Raw genomic sequence first — 27,627 nt, 5'->3', positions numbered from 1 at the left:
ACTAGAAATGAACCTCAAGGAAAAAAAAACTCTAAAACACTCAAACTTTTGGAAACTGAATAGCATGCTATTAAACAATGAATGGGTCAATAATGAGATCAAAGAAGAAATCAGAAAGTTTGTGGAAACTAATGATAATGAACACACAACAGTTCAAAATGTATGGGATACAGCAAAGGCAGTCCTGAGAAGGAAGTTCATCCAATACAGACCTACCTAAAAAAGATAGAAACATTTCAAATAAACAACCTAGAACTAAACAAGCTTGAAGAACTGGAGAAACAAGAACAAACAAAACCCAGAGCAAGTAGAAGAAAGGAAATGATCAAGATCAGAACAAAATTGAATGACATAGAGTCTAAAAAAACAATTTAAAGGGTAAGTAAACCCAGGAGCTGGTTCTTTGAAAAGATAAACAAAATCGACAAGCCTTTAAGCAGACTCATCAAGAAAAAAAGGTAGAGGACCCAAAGAAATAATATCAGAAATGAAAGAGGAGAAATAGCAACCGATATCATAGAAATACAAAGGATTGTAAGAAATTACTAAGAACAACTATACACCAAGAAATTTGTAAACCTAGGTGAAGTGGACAAATTTCTGGAAAAATATAACCTTCCAACACTGAATGAAGAAGAAGCAGAAGCCCAAATAGACTGATAACAGCTAGTGAATACCCTTCACGACAGCATGGATGGAGCTGGAGAACATTATGCTAAGTGAAATAAACCAGGTGGTGAAAGAAATACCGTATAATCTCACCTATTAGTGTAACCTAATCAACAAAATGAACAAGCAATCAAAATATAACCAGCAATAGTGAAATAAGAAGCAAACTGACAGCAACAAGAGGGGAGGAAAGAGGGGTGTATCGGGGGAAAAGAAGGGGAAGGGTCAAGTCTAGGAACATATATAAGGGCCAAGTACAAAGCCAAAGTAGGGAAGGATTGAGGGTGGAATGTGGGGTGGGTGGGGCGGCGTAAGCGGTGGTAGGAAAATGGAGACAACTGTACTTGAACAATAATATAAATAGATGGATAGATAGATAGATACATAGATAGATAGATAATGGAATTAGCCCTGTCTGGTGTGGCTCAGTTGATTGAGTGCTGTCCTATCAACCAAAGGGTCACTGATTCAACTCCCAGTTAGGACACATGTCTGGTTTGCAGGCCAGGTCACCGGTGGAGTGCACACAAGAGGCAACTACATATTGATGTTTCTCTCTCTCTCTTCCTCCTTTCCCCTCTCTCTAAAAATAAATAAATAAAATATTTAAAAAATTAATACGATTAGGGCTTTAATTCTGGTAACTTGAAAAAATTAAAAATACAGGAATAAAAGAAAGGTAGTTCTGTGAGGTGATGAATATATTAATTAACTTGATTGTGATGATTATTTTACAGTGTTTACATGTATCAAATCATCAAAGTGACCACCTTAAATGCATACAGTTTTTTAAAGTTTAAATTATATTTTGTTTATGTTATTACAGTTGTCCTAAATTTTCCCCCTTTGCCCCCAATCAGTGATTCCACCCTACTATCTCAGGAAATCCCTATACTGTTGTCCATGTCCATGGGTCATGTGTATGTGTTCTTTAGCCACTTTATTCCCTATGCTGTCCTTTACATCCCCATGACTATTCTGTAACTACCAATTTGTATTTCTTAATCTCTACACCATTTCCACCCATCTGCCAGACCCCCCTCCCGTATGGCAACCATCAAAATGTTCTTTTTATCTATGATTCTGTTTCTGTTCTGCTTGCTCATTTCTTTTGCTTTTTAGAGTCAATTATTGATACATTTGTATTTATTACCATTTTATTATTCATATTTTTTATCTTCTTCTTAAAGAAGACCCTTTAACATTTCATTTAATACTGACTAAGTGGTGATGAACTCCCTTAGCTTTTTCTTGTTTGGGAAGCTCTGTGTCTATCCTTTGATTATAAATGATAGGTTTGCTGGCTAGAGTAATCTAGGTTGCATATCCTTTCTTTTCATTGCTTTGAATATTTCTTGCCAATTCCACGACACCTGCAAAGTTTCTGTTGGAAATCCGCTGACAACCTTGTGGGAGTTCCCTTGTAGATAACTAACTGCTTTTCTCTTGGTGATTTTAAGAGTCTCTTTTTGTCTTTAACCTTTGGCATTTTAATTATGATGTGTCTGGGTGTAGGCCTCTTTGAGTTTATCTTATTTGGGACTTTCTGGACTTCCTATTTCCTTCACCAAATTAGGGAAGTTTTCTGACATTATTTTTTCAAATAGGTTTCCAATTTCTTTCTTTCTCTCTCCTTCTGGCACCCTCATGATGTGAATATTGGTACACTTGAATTTGTGCTAGAGGCTCCTCACACTATCTTCATCATTTTGGATTATTTTTTTCCTGTTCTCATTAAGTGTGCTTTTCTTCCTTATATTCTAAATCTCTAATTTGATTCTCAGCTCCATCCCCTCTAATGTTGGTTCCCTGTAAATTGTTCTTAATTTCCGTTAGTGTATCCCTCACTTCTTACTAAATCTTATTTTTCTGATTTCCATGCTTTTTTATGCTATTAAGGTCCTCAATAAGTCCACTTAGTATCCTCATAACCAGTGTTTTGAATGCTGCATCTAGCAGACTGCTTGTTTTCATTTTGTTTAGTTCTCCCTTCTGAGTTTTGCTACATTTCTTCATTTGGGCTATGCTTCTTTGTCTCTTCATTTTGGCAGCCTCCCTCTCTTTCCACATGTTAGGTAGACCTGCTATGACTCTCTGGCTTGGTAGAGTGGCCTAATGTAGTAACCATCCTGTAGGATCCAGTGGCACAGCCTCCGCTCTCTCTCAAACTGGGCACTCAAGGTGTGCCCACTGTGTGCACAGTATGTAACTTCTCTTCCCCCTGGCAGCTGAGCCTTGATTGCTGTTGGATGGTCAACAGCAGAGATTTACTGAGGCTGATCAGCTGCAAGGACTGGTGGTGACCACTGACCACCAGCCTCCAAACACTGTGGAGTATTGACTGTGGAGAGGCCCACTTCACAATCCAGAACTTACTTCACCAGGGCTCTGGTGCCCTTTCTGTCATCCCTTTGAGTGTGTCACTTGTGGAGGTGCTTGGGTGATGATGTTTCGAAGTGGTCTGTAAGCTGTTCACTGGGTGTGCAGGCTCTGGGGAGGTCCCATTATTAACACAGGGGGTTGTGGGCCAAGGTCAGCCACACCTTATGTTCTGTTTGGGGCCACCCAAATAAGCTACAAAACAATCTGTATTTGGATGCTACTTGTGCTGGGTTTGGAGGTGCCCAAGTGAGTCTCAGCTATAAACCAAGGCCATCTGTTGTTAGTGCTGGGCCTGGGGCACACTTAGCAATAGGCACAGGGCATATTGAGGCCAGATGTTGTTTGAGAGAATTTAGGAATATCTGAATCATGAGCCAAGACAAATTAGTTATATGGAAAACCACTGGAAACAGACTGGGTGGGCCCAAAAGTTGGGTGGGTTCAACCTCAGGGAATCACTAGGTGGGGCAAAGAGTGTGAGCCAGGTTTATGTCTCAGATATGACATCCATATGCCTGCTCTGTGGCTCTGCATGGGGAGGGATCAGAAAAGGAAAAATGGCCTCTTCCAACTCTTCTGTCTGGGAGAAAGCTGAACCCCAGCTCTCACCCTCATGCTGGACAATTCACTTACTCCTGGTATATCTCTGATGCCTTTCTATCTTCTGATCCCGTTCTGGAGCTTAGAGGGAGTAAGTCTGAGTAAGTCTGTGCACACACCCTTTAAAAAGAACTGTCTGAGAATCTAGCAGTTTGCCTTCCCACAGACTCAATTCCCACTAGTTTTTACAGCCAGAAGTTATCACTTATCTTCCAGGCACTGGAACCTTGGGCTGGGGAGCCTGGTGTGGAGCTGGGACCCCCTTGCTCCTGAGAAATCCCTCCCAATTTTTATCTACCACACATGGGTGTGGGACCAGCACATTCCACATCCTGCCCCTCCTACCAGTCTGGATATAGTTTTTTCTTTAATTTTCCATTTGTAGGACTTCCATTCAGATTGATTTCTGACAGTTCTGTATGATGATTGTTCTGTAGTTTTGTTGTAATTTTGATGTGATTGTATGAGGAGTTTAGCTGTGTTTATCTATGCCACCATCCTGACTGAACCTCTCCTCAATACATAAACTTTTGTTTGTCAATTATACCTCAATAAATCCAGGAGGAAAAAAGAGACCAGTCTGGAAAAACTCATACACATATGTTAATATTTTATCAAAAGGCAATCACAGCCCTGGCCAGTGTGGCTCAGTTGATTGAAGCATTGTCCCATAAAACGAAAGGTTGTTGATTCAATTCCCAGTCATGGCACATGTCTGGGTTGCAGGTTTGGTCACTGGTAGGGACACATGCCAGAGGCAATTGATTGATATTTGGCTCGCTCGCTCTCTCTCTCTCTCTCCCCCACCCACCCTTCTCTAAAATCAATAAGCATGTCCCTAGATGAGGATTCTTTTAAAAAAGGTATATCACAGTTTACCTGCCCTAAAATCAAGACTAAGAGAAGCACACCATTGTAATAAATCCTATATCTCCATAGAAAGAAGAGGAAAAAATGAAATTATTATCTGGGTCACTGAAGAAAAAAAAATTGTTGCAGTTAGAATTACTTCAGGTAATTCAAATGAAAGTAGAGATGCCCACCCCAACTCTTATACTGAAATTACTCATCAATGCCTCAATTTTCCAGTGTTTTAAAAATTCAGTTACAGAATTGAAGAGAAAACATCTATTCCACACACTCTACTTCCTGGAAGGACCATAGCCAAACTATTTCCAAAAAGTGAGAACCTATTCTATTTCTTAAGATATCAAGAGAAGGACATTTCCCACTGGAGTATGAATCAGGCAGAAAAATAGCAAAGACAGAAAGCTAGTTTGCTGCTTTTAAAATACCAGTTTTGGATGAGCAAATCCTTTTTTAAGAGGCTTATAACTTTATGAATTTGTATAGACTAAAAGTTACATCATTATAGCCTATCAAAAGGATTTCAGGGATGTATTTGAAGCAGGGTCTGGTAATTTGTTAAACGATTATCCTCAGAGATGAAAGTAGTACATGTGGCAAAAAAATCTGTTTTTTTCCCCATGTGATTTCAACTGGCCAAAGTTCCAACTGTCCAAAAATACAGAGAGGAGAGAAGACAGCTAAACCTGAGACAGATCGAATCAATGTAATGAAATTATGTGGTGTGGAGAGATTTGAGTCCGTAATTTAAATCTTTTTTTAAAAAAATTATTTATTCATTTTTAGAGAGGGGGAGAGAAGCGGGGGAAACGTCAATGTGTGGTTGCATTCCGTGCAACCCCTTCTGGGGACCTGGCCTGTGACCCAGGCATGTGCCCTACACTGGGAATCAAACCTGTAGCTCTTTGTTTGCAGGCTGGTGCTCAATCCACTGAGCCACACCAGCTAGGGCTTGAGTCCATAATTTAAAAGTCACCACCATGTATGTTAAATCCAGTTGATGCTGATCTTTAAAGTCCAATATGTGGAAGCAAGAAAACAGAATATTTAACAAAATTATCCTTTGTTTACTGATTTATTTTGCCTATATTTTCATGTTTCCTAAGATCTGGACAGTATTCCAGTCAAGAAAATAAAAGGAATATATATATTCTTTTTATATTCTGTGATGTTTTAACATTTGTTTTAAATTATAATGAAGACATAGAGAGTCAAGACCCAATTTCCAGTCCCAATACTCTTCATACATTAAAAAGTGGTATAAAGTAAAAAAGAACCTCCCCATCTTAATTCTTTGAGTTTATTTTGCAGTCAGTAGAAAAGTATTTGTCTGATTATTAGGTAGTGGCTTGGAGTACCATGTGAAAAAAAATGATCTAGAGGTGACATGCAGTACAGCCCAAAAAGTGATTTGATTGAGAAGTACTGTGTATCATGCTCGCCAACTGCTCAAAAAAAGAAAGGGAGAGAAGCACAAGCATTGTATACTGGTTATTCAAAAAGCACTTTTTATTTACTTTAACACAGATGCCTTTTTACAGTTGAAATAAAATATATGATACACAATTTTGAATTTTTAGCAGCACCTGCAACAAGAGGATTGTGGACTACCTCAGGGTAAAGTAGAGATGGCTGAGGCAGGCACAAATTAACCTGAAATTTAACAATCCACTGAAGTCATATGGAATCTGAGGCCCCCTGAATATTAGCTCAATACATGAAAATAAACAGAATAAATATTCTGTATGATGTTCAAATGGACCATTGAAAAACAGTATAGTTTCAATTAGAAATATTTTATTTAAAAAATCTAGTGTTTATGAAAAACTACCAAAAATACTGCACTGCACATTCTAGGGTACATACTTTCTAGGGTACATACAGTTCCTGGGCTTCACAGATTTAAGCCTTTGGTGTTTTTTAATCTAACTCAAATTATATATCACCAAAATGCCACTGTTTTTTTGTTACTTAATGTCAGGTGCTTTCACTAAAGTATTGTGTAGTGATTTGGCAGAAAAAAAAAATTGTCATAGCTAAGAGGAAAGAGGCCTCAGTTGACCTGCTAATAAAATTAACAATTGTTTTGGATGCACAGGAGGCCTATGAATGGGATACCCACATATTACTTTTTTTTTTTTACTTAAATGACCACATTTAATTTTGATAGAGACAAGTACTTTTGTGAGTAGATGGAGGTCTTTATGAAGGCCTGAGATCTACAAATAGAAATTTTATAAGCAGAGTGCAAGTAGAAAGAGAAGGCCCCAGGTCTCATGCACTTTAAAACAATTAGCAATTAACAGTTCTGATGTACAGATTTTTCACCCTAACAAGACTGTGGCAAAATGATCATAGAATTTGGAAACTAGTATGGCTGACTATAGGCATAGGCAGGATAGGGACCAATACTTATGAGCTATGGGGTCCCAGCTCTGTTCTTTGACTTCTAGCATAAAAGTAAGCTGGACAGTAGGGTCAAGACTATATTTAAATTGGAAATATTGAGTATGACTGGGTTGAAATACCCTCTTCAACTTGTCAGTGTGGCAAAAAAGTCCCAGAGCTCTTAAAACACCTATGGTTCAATGTGTAAGGCTGATTCCATGTGGCTACAATGGAGAGTTCTAGGCTGTATTCTTGTGAAAGCTCCCATGCTCCCCACCCTGGCCCAAGTCTCTTCTGGGAATCATTTATAACTGTCCCTCACTAACTTGGGTCACTATTTTTATCATAGGTATTTTAAAAGTACAGATAAAAAGCTATGCAGGAAAAACAGGTCAACCAAAAAGAACTAGACTGCATATTGATAGCTGGCAGCCATAGTAATCAAATTTTGACAAACTACTTTTGTATTTTAACATGGTCCTTTTAGGGTGTTTATATTAGGGCACACAATAATTACTTTGATCTCAAAAATTTTTCCTGCCATAGTATGAAAGCAAATAACAGAGCTATGTAGTTGCTGTTAAATGCTGATCCCAGAATAGTTTTTGAGCATTTTAAAAGTCCCTCTCCATAGTCTTAGCTGTTGTCTTAAGATATTTCAAACTATAACATGGCACTGAAACACAGTATGTAGCTTATAGATTCTTAGAACTTAGACCTGAAAGGGACCTTAAACCAAGCATCCAGTCAGTCAGAAATTATTTTTATGTTATTTTAACAGATGTTCATACAGCATCTACTTGAATATTTTTACTAGAAAGGAGTTCACTATTAAGGCAATCCATTCCACTGTTGGAGAAATCTAATCATGAGAAATTCATCCTAACACTGGGTTAAAATCTGCTTTCTGGTCACTTTCTTCTACAATAAATATTGGAGTTAAGGAACCTTGTGAGAAAAGCCCATTATCCCCCAATTTTTCTGAAGGTTTATGTGAGAGCACAGCATGGTGGACAAAAGGACCATCAAAATTATGAACAAAGAGCATTGCATTCAAAACCATATACTAAACAGCATTGCTAAATTGATAAGAGGTGGTCAGGGAAGCAACATCCTTATGCACCAAAAAAGTAGACTTATGAAGTAAAAGCAAACCAACCATTTATTTGCAAGGGTGGTTGGCATATTTAGACATAATTCATTTTGTAGTACCCTGTTACTTCAAATACAAGGAATATAATAAAGTTCCAGTGTCATCAGTGTATCTCTCATTGAGATGGTATTTTTTGAAAACCTCAGATGGGAGGAAAGCATACATAAGGATTTAAACAAGGCAGTGTACATAATTACACTTTCACATTCCTAATCATTACAACTTTTTATAATTCAAGCTTAGAACATCCTTGTTTGCATTATTATATTTATTTTAATACAGCTCAGAGTATTATTCCCCCTTTGACAGACATGTAAGAAACTGTTTGGCAATAGTTGGTGGTGACATTTGTTAGTGGACTAATGAAACACTTAAAGAAATAGCTGTAGCTCTTTAATTCCTTCATGCAGCTGGGTTCTAAGTTTAAACTGCGATTTGAAAAATATTTAAATCTCTCAGGACTAAAGCTGTCTGAATGTCCTGATGCACACAAGAAGGAAATAGCAGAAATCACACAAAATACACTTGGCTTGATAGGCGCTTTTAAAAATTTGCTCTACAACTTCAGTTTGAAAGGCTCTAAATAACAATTGCAACCTTATCTCTTACCCTTTCTTTTGTGTGTGTGCACTTTTAAAGAGGCACAGTTATTCTTACATTACTGACTGGCCAATTTGAGGTACACTTTTAAAAGGCTTCTTACTTTTAACAGCATGAAGATCCTGCTTTGGAGCCACTGTTCAAGTCAATAGTGTGACCTAACATGCAATGCTCCAACTGTTCCTCTACAGCCAGCACCTGCCTGACAGCTTCTTCAAAGGCCACTGTTACATTAGTGTCATCTTTGGCGCTTGTTTCTAGGTAAGGGTAATCCCCATTCTCCATGCACCAAGCTTGTGCCTCCTCAGTAGTCACTTGCCTATCCTCTTTGTCTACCTTGTTACCCAGAACTACAAAGGGGAAGTGCTCAGGGTCTTTCACATCTGCATAGTAGATGAATTCTTTTTGCCAGTTACCAAGGTTCTCAAAGCTCTGCCGGTCATCCACGCTGAAGGTCAAAAGGCAGCAGTCTGCTCCCCTGTAGAAGGGTGTCCTAAGGCTCTTGAAACGTTCCTGCCCTGCAGTGTCCCAGATCTGAAGAGTTACAAAACGTCCATCTACCTCCAGATCTCGATTTAAGAACTCTACCCCTATGGTGTGAAAAGCCTGGGAGTCAAATTTATTGGTTACATAACGGTTCATAAGTGAGCTTTTCCCAACTCCACCATCACCCAAGAGAATGACCTTTAAGAGCAGGGATTTACCACTCATTGTTGCAGCACCAGATAAGGAGGAGTTTCTAACCAAGAGAACCTGGAAACAAAATAAAAAGTAGGAGGGAAACAGTTAAACTTGAAATGGAATTCAACTTCATAATAAATTTATCTGAATTATGAGGCTTTCTAATTTAGCTTCTCTTGATTCATGCTCATTGACTGATATAGTACCACAAAAGGAACATACCTCTTTTTGCATGAGGAAGAAAATAGGTCTTGTTTTTCTGAGGTCTCTTTCTTGTGCCAGGAAAATCACTGAATGCAATGGGTAAGCAGACTAGCAGATAGTGCTGCAATTTGATTCAGTTCTGACCCTATTCTCTCTCAGATGAGGATTCTAGAACAGGGATGCCACTCAAATGTATAACTATATTAGCTTCTGGTTTGGACAGTTCCAAACAAGAGGCAAATAGTATGAAACTGACTGAAGTTTGTTCCTGATGGACCCAAGCATTATTGAGGAGAAAAGTCTGCATAAGCTAGAATTCTGTCAGTAGAGGTCTGGGCTAGAATTAGACCAAACTTGGAAGATAGAAAAAGGTCAGGCTTCTTCTGGCATTTGCCCCACTATAGTTAAATTTATATGGGTACTCCCATAAGTAAAGGATCTCCCATAATCTTTTCTTCATGGAACAATAGCAGTTAAGTCAATGATAGTTGGCTGGTACAAATATAACAGCTATTATTCAGGAGGAACGTATTGAATCGATTATTAAATTTTAGATTTAAGTTCTAATTCCATACGAGCACTAAAAAAACATACTGTAAACTCTGAAATGCTAATAATTATACTGAATCATTTTGTTACCTCCATAAATGTCTATACGCAGAATACCTAGAATGCATCTTGAGATAAAAAGATCAAATATTTACTGAACAACTACCTCGTACTAGATTCTGTTAGATACTTCCACACTAGCTCCATTATGGGAGCTCAACAATGATGATGGTAATTGGGTGTTATTTATTCAAGAAACCCAAAGAGATGAAAACTGATCATTAATCAAAACAGCACATGCAAGAGTTTGAAAGCACATACATTTGAAATGTAATTTTTTAAAAACCTCAGTAGTCCTTAAAATTATGTTGGTGTGCACGTGTGCTAACAATATATTTTTCTAAACATTCATTTTTAGGAGATCTGATGAAAAAGTATAAAATATATCTAGCCAGGTGAGTATGAAATATAAACCTACCCAGTTGGGTCTTTGTCACAATCTTGCCTTTTCTTGTTGTTTTTTTTCTTTTTTAGGAGTCTAAAAAATAAGTGTGGAAACATTATTTTTTAAAATCTATAATAAAATAAAGAATATATATATTAAAAAAACACACTGAAGTCAGGAAAAACAAAGACCAACCTCAAACTTACCTACAGAAAATGCTTTTAATAAATATACTTAAAAGTTTAAAATGCTATGAATGCTTAACATGAACAAAATAATTTTATTGCAAGAATGTTAACTTGTACGAACTTGAATGAACTTTATATGATTTTTAAAGTTTTACATTGTCTCTCCATTCAAAGTAAATAAAAGAAAGTGGGTGATATTCACAGTAGAAGATATACAGGAAAGGGAAAGCACAGGGAGTCCAAGATATGTTAAGATTCTATGTCAGAGATGAAATTCCTTCCCTTTATACCTACCAATGTTCTTATCTCCATGAACTTGCTAGTGTACTCACAAATCTAACTTGAGTTTGTCTCTGCATTTGATCCCACAAGATCAGTGAAAAAAAAAAAAGCTATGTTTGGGGATTCCCTGTTTACAATATATTCTCTTGGCTAATTATTTTACTCATTAATTTTGATCACCTGTCTTGAACATAAGTTTTAGTATTTAGCTGGTTTTATTAAATTCAAACACAACTTAATTGAATATTTTAATTAATTATGGCACAAGTCTTATTTAACCAGCATCAAGAATGCTGGTCTAAGAATCAAGATGGTGGAGGAGTCAGTGGAAGTCACAGTGACCTCCTCCCAGGACCAATCTGGAATTACAATTAAATTGTGGAAAAATCACCTGGAACAAATAACTGAACAATAGCGAGAGAGGAGCCTTGTAACCTCGGACAGACAGGAGAACCAGCTTTAGCACAACATAACTGGTAAGGAGTATGGTAGAAACTCAAGAAGGATATTGAAATGGCCAGTTGGATCTCCCTGAGATAAGTGGGGTCTAAATCATAAGTGGGGATCTCCAGCCTACAGCACTAGAGCCCAAAAAGTACACAGAAACAAATAGCTATGAAAAGGGGCAGGGTTGCTCTCTGCTAGAGACAGGAGGCTGGAGACACAAAGAGCCTTTCAAAGGGCCAAAACATAAATTTTTATTTGCAGCCACTTATCCTGGGCTCCGGCAAAGGTGGGGGCAGAGTGAGCTGGAGATGCCTGACAAGAGACTTGGGGAGGAGGCTTTGGGGAGAGAACTGAGAGAGTAGCTGGTGGGATCTTGGGGCTGACTCATCCCTTATATGGCAGCAGTCACCTTACTCAGGAGGACTACTCCCCTGAGAAGCAGCAGCATGAGAGGACCCAATAACTCCAACCCCAGGAGGGACTCTGCTATGCTATGTGGTGTCTAAGCCTGATTTCTGAGTACAGAGTGACTAGCTTAACAGCTGAAGGAGACAGACACAGACAATAGATTCCTGGAAGTCTCAAACAGACTGCCTAAGGTCAGACAGGGTCAACAGCTGACATCATCAGAAGCAGATCCAGAAAGAAAAAAAAGGGGTCTCCAACATAGAAGTTCACACCACAAAGTCAGGAAATCAAGACCAATCAATTTAAGAAGCAGAAGCAAAAAAGAAGAGTCTCACAAATAATGGGAAGACAGAGAAACACCCCCCAGTCGAAGGGAAAGGAGGAATCCCCAGAAAGAGAAATAAATGAAATAGAGGCAAGTAAACTATCAGATATTGAGTTCCAAACAACGGTTCTAAGGAAGCTCAATGAACTCAGTGAGCTCAGAGAGAATTACCAAAAACTACAGGGAAACTACAAGGAACTTACTGAAAACTATATCAACATGAAAAAGGACATAGAAACTATCAACAAGAGACAAGAGGAAATGAAGACTACAATTTCTGAATTGAAGAACACAGTAGAAGGAATCAAAAGCAGGCTAGATGAAACAGAAGATTTTACATATTGATTTTTAACTCACCTGAATATTTTTTGTATGATGTGTGAAATAGGGCTCTACATTTGTTTTATTTCAAGTAATAGTGATCCATGAACCTTATTTGTTGAATAAGCCTTATTTTCCCCATTGATTTGAAATATCAATTTAATTATATATTACATTGTTAGACAGATATATACATTTGTTTCTAGAATGCTCATTATATTTCATTGATCTACTTGATCATTTCTGTGCTGGTGTCATGTTATTTTAATTGCTGAGACTTTATAATGGATTTAAATTTTTAAATATTTTATAATGGACTTTGACATTTAAAAAATAAATAAAATGAATCCACATTTAAAAAAATAAAAGAAAGAATGAACTCCTACCTTTTGTAACAACATGGATGGAACTGGAGACTATTATGCTAAGTGAAATAAGCCAATCAGTGAAAAAGAAATACCATATGATCTCAGTTATAAAAGGAATCTAATGAACAAAATAAACTAATAAACAAAACAGAACCAGAGACATGGAAACAAGGAACAGACTGACAGCTGCCCAAAGGGAGTTAGGTGGGGAGGGGGGAAATGGTGGAAAGAAGGGAAAGTGACTAGTCAAAGAACATGTATGAATGACCCATGGAAATGGACAATGGCGTAGGGATTGACTGTAGGAGTTGGGGGAGGGCTGGGTGGCAGAAAGCAAAGGGGGAAATATTGGGACAGCTGTAATAGAATAAACAAGAAAAAATATTAATTTTTTTAAAAAAGAATGCTGGTCTAAAAAGAAAAACAGTCCCTAGATTTGTTGAGTGTTATTCCTTAGTAAGGAAAAAAATAAGCTTTTAAGAAATCTCTTCTGCTTTATAATCTCATTATTTTTTCAAATATAGGTAAAGTGTATAATAAGGGATTTATTAGAGATAGAAATCAGTAAATATAAATTTAAGTAATGTCTTTAAATTGATAGGTTTTTCCTCCTTGTTGGTCTGTATCTATTCTAAAGAATTCTCAAGTTTTCCACAGTTCTTGATTTTTGCCCTTTTTTTCTTTGCTCTCAAACTTCCATCTTTGGCACCAGCTCAAGTAACAAACAGTTCTTTAAATGGATGGAACAAGTGTTAGCACACCTCTTTATTTTTAATACTGGTCTATAGGATATCTTTATAAAGCCAAACTCTTGAACTCTCACTTTTAAAAAGTAAAATAAAAAATAAAAGGAACAGAAGGAAGTACAAACTTGGGCACAATACTGATGCTATAAGGGCCCATGCCAAATGAGTTTCTTAAGTTTCTAGCAAACAGGTGTTCATGCCATTCAACGACTCACTAACTCTACTTTCCCAGTTGCAGATGCATGAGATGATGGGTCTAGGACTGAGTGCATATGGAAACCAAATACTCAACTCCAGGAATAATATTAATACCTATCTGAGATAATGCTGCACTTGCTTGTACATTCCCTATTTGGTCATGTGCACACATAGCTTCTGGGTACATATGCTCTCTACCACAGAAAAGGCAGGAAAAACAATGTGGTTTAGTGTCAAGTGCACTGGACTGGTAGCAACTGGGAGATAAGAGTCTTCATCATTGCTTTCCCATTCGTTTATGTTATGAACTTGGACAGGTCACTTACAGTAATCTTGCTCTGTTTCAATACCTTCCTATATGAAAATAGAGCTGGTAATACCTGCCCTACTTAACTCATAGGATTTGGGGGCAAATGAATATCTTAACAAAGTGTGCAAAGCATTTATTGAAATTTTGGATTGAGGTCTTTGTTTCTCTTGCTCCTCCACTTCCTTTCATTCACTGATGAGAGGGCCTTATAAGTTAGTATTAATCCTTCTCAGAAAGGGCCTGCCAGTAGGAAGATAACAATTCTTTCTTTTCTCTGTCTTCCATATCTGAGAATGTCTTGTTTCCCAAAATTTTGAGCATCTGCATATACTACAGAATCTCAGCGTTGGAGGCACCTTAAAGGTCTTCTGGTCCAATCCTGCTACTGATGCTTGAGAAAACATTTGAGTACCTATTATGTGCTGTGTCCTTACTAGGGTGACCCTCCAGTCTCCATTATCTGTTTGTTTGCTGGAGGTAGAGATGAATATAGTTTAGGCTTGTCTCCTTGCCTTCAGTCACTAAATGCTGCTGATTTTTCCTTGGACTATCCTTTTCCAGTCTTCTGGTACCATCCTCATTTTGGACCATATCTCCTTGCATCTATTAAGAAAGCTTCCTGGCTATTCTCTCCCTTCCCTCTGGTTTCTCCTTACACAATCTACTTTGCAAAACTTAATCACTTGAACACTCATTGGATATAGACACTGTTGGAAATGCATACATATTTCAGGTGAGGTCTTAACCTCAAGGAGTTCACAAATTAACACATAAACTTCAGATCTTATAGTTTATAGTTGAAACAGTATCATTATACTGTCTTATTTGGTTAACAAAACTTTTTGTCAGGTATGTCTTTCCAACACAATCAAATTTTAAATTCCCGGATAGTAAGACCATGTTTGTTTGTCTTTGAAGCCCCTTCAACATGCAGCACCAGGGTCCTCCATATGACTAATCAATAAATATTTATTCATTAATTAACTGTTAGGTAGGTGCCCAGAACTAATGCCTCTGAATTTATGCCAAGGTACAATAGATCCACAGTTCTGTAAGAAATCAAAATACTATTATTTATAAGGTAACTAGAGGACAGAAGTAATGGACTTATCTGGATCATTTTCTAAATGGGACTTAATAGGAATTCCACCTATTGAAAGCTGATAGAAATACTCCAGTTTCCCTCCCTTGACCTCACATTTCAAAAATAAGTATACAAATTTCTTGATTCCTGTCAAAAATAAGAGAATAATCCTCTCCACTTCATGTTTTCAGTGTTTGCTCACAGCGCTATCATCACCATCATCATTTGAAAATGAGTGTGACCTCCTTCAGTACATATTTAAGTTAAAAGAAAAACTAATACAGTATAAAAGCAAGTCAATTTTTCCTACCCAGAATATGCCAAATTTAAATCAAACCTTGAAACAAGATAACATAAATAGGTAAAAGAACTCTTTGATAACACTAAGTACATCTAATAGGAAAGTCATACTCTTTATATATCATTTATGGGTTTCATATAAGGTTAGGATTTGGACTAAAATGTTTATTCTGATTTCGGTCCTATTCAGAAAAAGGTCTAACTTTAACAGACCAACTATCTTAGAGATGCAATTCTCCTTTCCTATCCCACTGCCCCAAATAGATTAACAAGAATTCTGTGATGGTAGTTTATTCATTTTTTTCTAGTTAAAGTCTCAGCCAGTAAGTTGAATTAAGAATTCAGATAACCAATATTTGCCAGCTTTCTTTGTTCTTCAACATACTTGAAACCTTCTGAGTTTGCTGTGCTGGCACCCACACAGGTTTATTAAACTGATTGTATTTAGTCTGGGGTAGGGGTAGAGGTGAGGGAGGAGGCAGTACAATGAGGAGAAAGAGGTTGAACCTTTAAAAATAGTACATTTTAGTGTGACGATGGAGAGAAGAGAGAAATGCAAATTAGTAACGTCAATTTGGTTGCCATGGGTAGAATGATGCACAAATTCATAGTGCAGATTAGGAGCAAGTCTTGAGAACGGTGTGTACTGCAGGACTGGGGGTGGGAATAGAGCAGCAGAAGAGGGCTAGAGAGTGGATGAGAGCAGCACTAGTGGCAATCTGCAGAGGAGATGAGCCATGGTTGGAGCTGTGAGGAAAGGCCCATCTTGTGGTGACTCACTGGTTGAGGCTCCTCAACTCACTGTTGATTCCTGGCAAAACATTTGTTAATACTGCACTCAAGACCTGGGGTAAGCTTTCTTTAATCTTTGTAAAAATCAGTACAAATAAGAAATGATCGAATCCTTGAGATTCTCCACCTCAAATGGTATAGACTGTTTCCAGTACAACCTAATGCTTGGTGGTAGTGTGGGGGCGGGGGAGTTTCCTAGCAGAGAAGCCCTCTGATGTGCATGCTGGATTCATTTGGTAGAGCTAACAAGTTATCAGCTACATCCATACACTGAGTCCAAGCACCACAGCTGTCATGCCACTGAAATGCTATTCCCACATTTATGCCCATATTTAGATCTTATATGCAACTAGAAGAGACCAAGGTAGAATTTCACCTCTAACCTTTCATTCCTCGTGATGACTGCTCTGCAGCTATGAACCTGAAGGCACACTAGATAGCAATTTGGCACTGTCCCCAGGCCACTTCTTCCCAAGTAGACTGGCTGGACACAAATAGGTAAGGATCGGGTAAGTGACCAGGGTACCAGGAGAAGAGCCTTCCTTAGGAGACCAGGAATGTTGTCATCTTTATGACAGGGATACTGTTAACTTGGAGATATAGACAGTGAGATGTCACGCATGGTTTCCACTACCTCGGACCCAGGTCCTCTCATCTCTCAGCTCTTAGAATCAGTAGCCCTGGCGCATGCGCACTGAGCCACACCCGATCTCCAAGGAGCCATCTGCCTCCCTGCCTGGCTCTGTCAGCCGCTGGGATTACTCAGCAACACCCCCCCTCTGCCGCCACCTACCCCAAACTCTGGCCACTGCAGTATTGAGGTCTCTTTCTCAAGGGTGAGCACCCCCAGAAATCACCTAGATCTCCCTTTGTCCATTTTCCCCCAAAACCCCAGCCTCTCGGCCTCTTGGGTCTCGGCGGTCCACCGCCCTCCCTGCCCACGCACAGGCACCTTACCTGACACAATGGGACAGAGAAAGAAGGGATCCTTAGGCACCAGGCAGTCAGCTCTAGGAACTGGCGTCCCAGCTCCTCAGAGGCACCGTCACTGCTTACACTGCCTCCTCCTAGTCCTCAGTGGGGCAGCAAGTGCAGCTTGGACCTCGGCGGCCTGACAGCTGCTGCTCGCGACCGCTGCTGCTGCCCTGCTGCCACGCAGCGTCTCACGCCGGCGCCTGCCTGCGAGGGGAGGGGGCGGGGCCCCGCGCCGCCTCTTCGGGCCCCTTTCTTGGCGCTGGGGACTCAGCTGCCTCCCTCCGCTGGTGGAGAGCCCTACCTGGTTCGCTCACTCTTCTTTTATGCTTAGTGTCCAAACCTGGTCTCCCCTGTCCTCTGCGCCTCCCCTTGGTAGGCATGGCGACAATGGATCGTCAAATACTGCTCTCCCATTTAGTTCCTCTGCAGCCAGAGTCCACAGCCCCATTTCCTGCAGTTGCCCTTCGATGTACCTCATTTACCTTACGGCCAAACCTTCTACTTTTGCAAAAGGATAACACGTACATTTTCCTGTTTCAAATAGCTCAGGGAAATATAGTACTAGCAAATACATTACATAACGCATTACTAGGTCCCCTAGCTGGCTACTGCTCATGAAATTCTCGTAACAACCCAAAAACAAAGGTTCGCATTTGTAGCTCAGGCATAGAAGACACTGCCTTTTACCCTTACCAGTTAGCGTTCCGGAGGGCCACATAGAGAGCATTGCTAGAGGTTTCCGAAATTATTGATGGAGTAGAATGAAATGTTCCAGTTGCACCCAGCCTCTCAGCTAGTACTTTTTTGTTGTCTCCTGTGGCCCTCTAGTATTTCCAACTTGTTTGTGACTTATTCTTTCCTGGAATCAAAGGAGGATGGAGCTCATGGGGTTATTCAGCCAGCACTCCATCTTTCTGTCAGGCAGATCCATTTGTGAAGCTTCCCCAATGTCTGAAGACCTGTGCCTGCATGGCACTGCTCCTCACTCACTGTATGCCTCCTGAAGGTCCTCACACATGCCCTCCCTCCATAACTACTCAGTCAATGCAGCAGGGCCGAGCTTAAATGTCATTTCCTTAGGGTAACCTTTCTCAATAACCCCTGAATGGAGAAAATGCCCTGATTTATTCTCTTACAGTCTCATGTAGACTGTTGTGCCTTTTCTTCATACTACTTAATCTGTTAATGATTAGGCATTCAAATGTATGATATTTTGGTTGACAACTGCCTTCTTCCACTAAACTATGTTGCATGATAAAGTCAAGGACGGTGACTGTCTAGATTGACCATCATATCCCCAGGGCCTAGGGCAATGCTTGTTACACAGGACATACTCAGAAAATATTTGTTGCATATGAATGAATGTTTTTTCATCAAAATTGTTGTTCTTTAAAAATAAAATGAAGGGATCTAAATGAATCCCTGAGCTCCTACTCAAACCAGTCCCCCGCCTTCTCCAAACACATTAAAACCCTCTTCTGATGGACATAGTCCTCTAAATCAATTTTTTACTCCCACATTTTTATCTGTAATAACAGGAAAATTTGAGCATGGGTCCCCATATATGTATATGTATTTTTGGATTATACACATGTACTACTGTGCATATATATATTACTGTATAGTATATATTATAATACATATACATTAAAAACATTCCAACATAGACATTTTAAAAGAATGAGAAAAATATAAATATATTTCATTGTTTTTTTCTGCACTCCAGTGAACTGTTTAGTAAACTGCTCAAAATAATAGTCCTTCATACTAAAGTATCTCATCTTTAGGTGACTCTAGAGTCTTCTTTCCTTTTCTCATAGATGATATTTTTCAACAGTGTAATCATCTCTGAGAATCCTCCAAACTACTTGCAAGTTTTAAGGTCCTTTTAATTTCTAGGTTTTCATACCCTGTTCTGTAGTCAGAAGCTCATAATTGCTGAAGGCATCACACATTTGCAGAATGTTCAAACCCTTAAGAATAAACAAAATCCGATGTTAGCCCACGTACTCTTAATTGCATGTCCTATATTAAAAGAGTCTCTAGAGGCCACTTGAAAAACAACTATTATCCAAGCAGAATAGAAGCAGCATACTACCACAATTTATTAGGGAACAACACAAAAACAGATAGCTCGAAGTTTCAAAGTTGTAGGTGGTCTTGTAGCTCTTACACTGTCAAACCATGCCCTCCACAAATGCTTCCTTGCATAAGGAAATAATATAATCCTGTTTTTATAACACAGTCACACACACACACACACACACACACACACACAATTTTTATCATACTGTGGTCAGAAGATAGGAGGCTAAACCAAGATTGCCTTTAAATAACTGGAGAAAAGGTAACTGGAGAGTGACACACACATGCAAAAATCAACACTCAATGTATAAAACTTATTATTTCCAAAAGTCCCCAATTATGATTCAATTTTTAAATACATTGACTTGGGCTTCAAGAGGATATAATTGGAACGTGATTAATATAAAAGCCTGATTCAGTGTTCATAAGATGCTCAAAAGAGGTCCATGAAGGGATCCAAATAAATTCATAAACACTGCATACTATTTCCCTTCCTGGAGAGTCACAATGCATATTAGAACATTAAAGCATCTTTTGTTTATGGAATACCTGTTAACAGGACTCGTACACTTCAGAACCCAGTTTGGCAGCTGCTATCTTAATTGTGCAAAGCTGTAACGTGGTAACAGGACATTGGTTTGCCTTGAACGTGGATGGAAATAAATGGCCTTTTGCCTGGCAACTCATACAGATTTGTAGTGGCTTTCCAGAGAACTGAGCTCTGGAGGATTCCAAGGTGCAACCAGCTCAGTAGAGAAGAGTAATTAGTGATGACTACCATGCATGAGGCAATGTGTTTGCTGTCTTTGGCCTAAAGTATTTATATTGCAACTATACATTTCATAGTTGCCAGATAGTTCTGATTTTGAATATATTGTTCTGATGTCCCCATGTTTACAATAATAATTATAGGGCCATCTGATATTTTTATTCAGAAAACATAGTAGCCATAGGTGTGTAAAAAGGAAATTGGGCAGTAAGAATTTTCCAGTCATTACCCGTCATTGTCCAAAAGGAAGTCACTGGTTCTGGTGACACAATAACTTTTTTTTTTTATCACTTGACATGTGGGTAATTTTTGGAATAGGGATACTTTGCAAATTTTTCCGTAGCCTGAAGGAAAGATCTCTGGAGATCACTTAATTATTGAAAGAATCAGCATGAACTCAGTTTTATTATTTTAAAACTATACACTTTATTTTATTTTTAAAAAAAAATTATTTATTTATCTTTTGAGAGAATGGAAAGGAGGGAAAAAGAGAGGGAGAGAAACATTGGTGTGAGAGAGAAATATCAATTGGCTGTCTCTCACACGTGTCCCAAGTGGGACTGAACCTGCAACCTAGGCATGTGCCCTGACTGGGAATCAAACCAGTGACATTTTGCCCTGCAAATTTATGCCCAACCTATTGAGACACACTGGTCAGGAAAAAATATGTATTTTCAAGGTCTGTTCACTGAAAACACTTAGAAACACTGAAAATCCCAGTGCCAAAAAGCAATCTAGTGCCTAAATTGAGATTCTGAATGCCATTTCCCAATGAAAGGAACCAAGGTTCCTTAAATAAATTTCTATGTCAAGAAATGTCCAAGATTATCCTGGAATATTTTGTCACACCAGATTGCAAAGAAGCTAAGAAACTGAGATATTAGAAAAGATATATTGGGTTGGCCAAAAAGTTCATTTAGTTTTTCCATAAAACAAAAGGCACATTTTTTTCACCAATAATTTTATTGATATGGACATTTTGAGTATGTCAGCTATTTCCCACATGGTATAACTTTGTTCTCAATTGATGTCTGTATTTGATCGCTATCAACTTCAACTGGTCTACCCAACTGTGGAGCATCATCCAGCAAGAAATCTCCAGCATGAAACTTCACAAACCACTTTTGATATGTTCAATCAGTCACAGCACATTCTACATATACTACACAAATCTTTTTTTTTTTTTACATTTCAGTTGTGTTTTACCTTTCTTGAAGTAATAAAGCATAATATGCTGAAAATGTTGCATGTTTTCTTCCATCATTAATATGGCTACACAAAAATTCACCAATTTTGGTAAGTTTTTAAAAAATGCATGCTGATAATACAGCTGTCACAATATAATCTAACAAAATTATTTTGAATAAAGTTAAAGACAACTAAGAGCTATTAGAGCCATCTTACAGAAAAAAAAAATGAACTTTTTGGCCAACCCAATATATTGGTCTCTGCCCCCACCTCTCCATTCCTGACATAGAACTTCTGAAAGCCTTGTGAATTTCTAAGGGATAAGAGCATTAGGAGCATCTTTGTTCTAATATTTGGTGTTTGACCCCAGTTCCTGACACAGGGCCCCTAAATACCATGTTATTTCCCGGGTGATAGGATTGTCTTTTCTTCTTATGAGGGGACTCTGGGTGGCTCCTGGATGACTCCTGCATGGGGCATGGTCACCAGAGAGACCAAGCCATAATAAGAAGCTTGGAATTTTCAGATCTTCCTGTCCCCTTCTCCAGATAGATCCTCTGTAAATATCCCAAAAGTATGGGGTTCAGAGAACTTCCAGGTTGGTGAACACAACTACTTACCCTGAGGATGATGCACCTGAACTCCGCGGGGACAGAAGCTCCCACTCTCAGGACCCTCCCAGACCTCACCCTATGCATCTCTTCATCTGGTTGTTTATCTGTATCTTTATCATGTCTTTTAATAAACTGGTAAACCTAAGTAAGTGTTTCCTTGATTTCTGTGAGCTACTCTAGCAAATAATGTAATCTAAGGGAAAGGGGATAATGGGAACCTCTGACATAGCTCATCAGTCAGAATCACAGGTAAAAACCTTGACTTGTGATCAGGCTTTTCCCTGTACTGGACACTACTAGGCTAGTGTGAAAAAGACTTGGGAACCAAGTTGAAGAGACTCTCACTGGTCAGATATGAATCAATTTGAGCATCAGTAAAGATAGTAACTACAATGTACTGAAATATACCAAATATATTTAAATATATGAGTTACTAATGATACTTAAAAATATTATTGCTCAATCTGGAGAAAGCTAGAAAACTAGCTCATTATTTTGAAACTGGTAAATAAAATAATAAATCAAATATTTAACTTGCCTTTCTTATGCACATCTTTCTGTATAACCAGATAGTGAGAAAAATGTTGTTTTGTGGAAGAGTTCCAACTAATAAATTAAGAAGGAATTATAGAATTTTACACCTGTTAATGAATTAATGGATTTAGGCAACAATCATCAATTGTCTGCTAAAATTCAAAAGAAGTAATAACTAAATATCATATGACTCCTAATAGAAAAACAAAGCAGTGCTATCAGAGATATAAAGTACAGCATAGGGAATACAGTCAGTAATATTTCAATAACTAAGCTGTCAGGTGGATACTGGAAATATCAGGAGGAACACTTTGTAATAAAGTATATTATTGTCTAGTCATTATGCTGTACACTTGAAACCAACACAGAATAATACTAAAAGTACACTATAATTAAAAGATTAAAAAATAAATAATTTAAAAAAGTCAATGAGGTATTTTTGCCAAAAAAAAATGTAGAATTTGATTCTGATCAAACTTCTAGATATAACTATGAATTTTTTGCAAAATACAAGAACAAAGATGTTAAATAACGTCACAAGGATTTAAGCAAGAACATCCAGACATATATATAGAGTGAGGATGTTGGGGAGGGGAACTCTACAGAAAACAGCATGATTTCTTCATAAATTACAATAGAGAATCTATCTGAAAATGAAAGTAAGATGGGTAAAAGAAGGGAAAGGGTCAAATCAAGAAACATGTATAAAGGACCCATGGACAAGGCCAAAGTGGGGAAGGATTGAGGGTGGGGCAGGGGAAAGTGGTGGCAGAAAAATAGAGACAAACATATTTGAACAATAAAAAAATTTTAAAAAGAGGAAACATTGCATTTACATTAGCATCAAAAAGAATAAAAATAAAGCCATGACCAATGTGGCTCAGTTGGCTGGAGCATTGTAACGAAATCGAAGTGTTGTGGGTTTGATTCATACTCAGGGCACATACCTAGGTTGTAGGTCCAATCTCCAGTCATGGCATGCCCAATCCCTGGTCAAGGCGCATACAGAAGGCAACCAATCAATGTGTTTCTCTTCCATGGATGTTTCTTTCTCTCCCTTCCCCTCTCTCTTCCTTTCCCTCTAAAAGCAATGAAAAAATGTCCTCAGGTGAGAATAAAAAAAAAATTTAAAGGATGAAGATACTTAGGAGTAAGTTTTTTAAAAGAAGTGCAAAACGTAAACCCTTAGAAACAGCAAAATGTTGAAAAAAATTAAAGATCTAAATAAATAGATATCCCATGTTTATAGAGCAGAAGATTTAAAATTATTAAGATGCCAATGCTCTCTAAACTAATCTGTAGATTCAATGCAATCCCTACCAGAATTCCAGTTGGCTTCTTTGTAGAAATTTACAAGCTGATCTTTAAATCTGTATAGAAACTGTGTAACTTTATAATTTTTCCACTGAAAGTGGATAAATAGGTATTTGGCCATCATGAGTTTGACCAGCATGTATTGGTCTCCTTTGAGGTTCCTTGTATCTGAAAATCCAAGGAGAAATTCCCACATCTTACCCATTCACTGGTCTTTTCACTCTTTGAAGTTACCCCTTAATAGAAAACCCACCTCCCCCTGATGTCTTCAGAATTCAGTATATAGGCTCTCAGTTTTGGCACGGGTTTTTGAGGTTATCTAATCCATGAATCCCCAATCCTAGATGCACATCAAAATCACATACAGGATTTATCAGAAGTATAGATTCAAAGTCTCTGACTTTGAAATCTCTGCCATGGAACCCAGGAATGTATGTTTTTAATAACTTCCCTAAGGGAGTTTGATAACCTGGCCCATATACAAGCATTTAGAAAGCATTAACTTTTTCTAGCCTGTCATCTGTTACAGGATCCTTTCTATAACTCCCTGACCTGTGGTCATTCAATCTCTTTTTTTATGTGTATACTTAAGGATTTTTTAAAGTATATTTTATTGATTATGCTATTGCAGTTGTCCCATTCTTTCTCCCCTTTATCTCCCTCCACCCTGCACCCCCACCTACAGCAATCCCCTCCCCTTAGTTCATGTTCATGGTTTGTACATATAAGCTCCTTGACTTCTCCATTTCCTATACTATTCTTTTTTTAAAAAATACATATTTTTATTTATTTCTAGACAGAGAAGATGAGAGGAAGAAAGAGAGGAAGAGAAACATCAATGAGTGATTCCCTCTCGCACACCCCCTACAGGGGACATGGCCCACAAACCAGGAATGTACCCTAACTGGTAATCAAACTGGCAACCCTTTGGTTTTGAGGCCAGCACTCAATCCACTGAGCCACACCAACCAGGGCTATTTCCTATACTATTCTTAACTTCCCCCTGTCTATTTTGTTCCTACCTATTATGCTTCTTATTCCCTGTGCCTTTTCCTGCATTCTCCCCCTCCCCCTCCCCACTGAAAACCCTCCATGTGATCTCCATTTCTATGATTCTGTTCATGTTCTAGTTGTTTGCTTAGTTTTTGTTTGTGTTTTTTAGGTTCAGTTGTTGATAGTTGTGAGTTTGTTGTCATTTTACTGTTCATAATTTTTGAACTTCTGTTTCTTAGATAGGTCCTTTTAACATTTCATACAATAAGGGCTTGGTGATTATGAATTCTAACTTTAACTTATCTGGGAAGCACTGTATCTGCCCTTCAATTCTAAATGATAGCTTTGCTGGATAGAGTAATCTTGGATGTGAGTCCTTGCCTTTCATGACTTTGAAGACTTCTTTCTAGCCCCTTTTTGCCTGTAAGGTTTCTTTTGAGAAATCAGCTGAGAGTCTTATGGGCACTCCTTTGTAGGTAACTCTCTCTTTTCCTCTTGCTGCTTTTAAGATTCTCGCCTTATCTTTAGTCTTGGGTAACTTAGTTATAATGTGCCTTGGTGTGTTTCTTCTTGGACCCAACTTCCTTGGGACTGTCTGAACATCTTGGACTTGCATGTCTTGTTCCATCGCCAGATTGGGAAGGTTTTCCTTCATTATTTTGTCAAATAAGTTTTCAGTTTCTTGCTCTTCATCTTCTCCTTCTGGCACTGCTGTGATTTGGATGTTAGAATGTTTAAAGTTGTCCCACAGGTTCCTCAGTCTCTCCTCATTTTCTTTTGAATTCTAATTTCTTCATTCTATTCCAGTTATATGTTTACTTCTTCCTTTTGTTCCAAATTGTTGATTTGATTCCTGGTTTCCTTCTCTTTGCTGTTGGTTCCCTGCATATTTCTTTTTAATTTTTAACTCACCTTTACTCTATTACAGTCTCAATTACAGTAGTCTCAATTTTTTCCTTTTTACCCCACTCCACCCATCCAACCCACACTCCCCACTCCCACAGTCAATTCCCACTCTGTTGCCCATGTCCATGAGTCATTCATATATGTTCTTTGTCTAGTCCCTTCCCCTTCTTTTCACCATTGCCCGCTTTCCTCATTCCCTCTGGTCACTTTCAGTCTGCTCCATGTTTCCATGCCTGTGGTTTATTTTATTTGTTAGTTTATTTTGTTGAATAGATTCCACTTATAAGTGAGATCCTATGGTATTTGTGTTTTGCCAACTGGCTTATTTCACTTAGCAAAATATTCTCCAGTTCCATCCATGTTGTTGCAAAAAGGTAAGTCCATCTTTCTCTCTTTCTCTCTTTCGTTCTTTTCTTTTCTTTTCTTTCTTCTTTCCTTCTTAAATGCAGATTGATTTTATTTACTTTTTTTAATGTCAAAGTCAATTATAAAATATTTAAAAATTTAAAACCATTGTAAACTCTCAGCAATTGAAACAACATGACATCAGCACAGAAATGATCAAGTAGATAAATGAAATATAATGAGCATTCTAGAAACAAAAATATATATCTAACAATGTATTATATGATTAAATTGATATTCTAAGTCAATGGGGGAAAATAAGGCTTATTCAGCAAATAAGTTGCATGGACCTCTATTACTTGAAATAAAAAAATATAGAGCCCTATTTCACATATTATACAAAAAATATTCAGGTGAATTAAAGATCAATATGTAGAATCTGAGTTGTTCTAGGAGAAAATACAAACTAATATTTTCCTTACCCTGAAGTAAAATATTCAAACCCAGAAGCTATAAAGTAAAATACTGACAATATGACTACATTAAACATTTAAGACTATGTAGTAATATATGTGTAAAAAAAGTTAAAGGACTACTAATAGAATGGAAAAGTATTTGCCACACATCTAAAAATGGGTTAATAGTTGATTTTATTTTTTTAGGGAAAAAATTCAAAAAACCATTAATCAATAAATGGGTAAAGAATACCAAAAAGTCATTTAAAACTTGTTAAACATAATAGAAATAGGCAAGAAATACACAAAAACAGGTTTAGTTTGAACAGATAATAAATTAACAATTAAAATAACACTTCATTGTCACAATCAGATTAATACGTATTAAAATTATTGGTAATATCCAGTATTGACAACTTTGAAAGGAACTGGGTATTCATAGACTCCTTTTCTTCATCTTAAAGCAGTCCCTTTAGCATATTTTGCAGTGCTAGTTTGGTGGCGGTATATACTTTAAGCCTTCTTTAGTCTGGGAAACTCCTTATTTAGCCTTCCATTTTAATTGAGAGCCTTGTTGGGTACAACAGTCTTGGTTGCACGTCTTTGCTTTTCATTACTTTGAATATTTCTTGCCACTCCCTTCTGGCTTGTAGCGTTTCTCTTAAGTCAGCTGCTAGCCATATTGGGGCTCCCTTATATGTTGCTACGTGTTTCTCCCTTGCTGCCTTTAGTAGTCTCTGTTTGTTGTTGATATTTGCAAATTTTATGATGATATGTCTTGGAGTGGGCCTCATTGGGTTCCTCTTGAAGGGGACTCTATGTGCTTCCTGGACTTGTGTGACTTTTTCTCTCCTCCAATTAAGGAAGGTTTCTATTATTACTTTTTCAAATAGGTTCTCTATCCCTCCTACACCCTCTCCTCCTTCTGGTATCCCCATTATACAGATATTATTATGTTTCATGTTGTCCTGCATTTCCCTAAATGCCTCATCATTCTTTTTGCATCTTTTTTAATTTTCTTGCCCTTTCTGGGAGCTTTTTTCTATCTTGTCTTCCAGCTCACTGATTCAATCCTCTGCTTCATCCAGCCAGCTTTTGATTCCTTCTATTATGTTTTTCAATTCAGAAATTATATTCTTCAT

General features: G+C 37.9%; 1 protein-coding gene across 1 annotated transcript; it reads right to left on the bottom strand.

Annotated features, from left to right (window-relative positions):
• Positions 1-8,764: 8,764 nt before the first annotated feature.
• Positions 8,765-17,336, bottom strand: RAB9B (RAB9B, member RAS oncogene family). The gene is made up of 3 exons (XM_054561837.1): positions 17,265-17,336; positions 10,572-10,631; positions 8,765-9,412 (listed from the first exon to the last, which is right to left on the bottom strand). The coding sequence occupies exon 3, from the start codon at positions 9,368-9,370 to the stop codon at positions 8,765-8,767; it is 606 nt and encodes a 201-aa protein (XP_054417812.1). The 5' UTR covers positions 9,371-9,412; positions 10,572-10,631; positions 17,265-17,336.
• Between the last annotated feature and the right edge of the window lie 10,291 nt (positions 17,337-27,627).

This window comes from Pteronotus mesoamericanus, unplaced genomic scaffold (assembly GCF_021234165.1).
Source record: "Pteronotus mesoamericanus isolate MK-2021 breed Mesoamerican mustached bat unplaced genomic scaffold, CSHL_Meso_final scaffold_550, whole genome shotgun sequence".
Lineage (NCBI taxonomy): Eukaryota > Metazoa > Chordata > Mammalia > Chiroptera > Mormoopidae > Pteronotus > Pteronotus mesoamericanus.
This window is presented reverse-complemented; position numbering and strand designations above follow the sequence as displayed.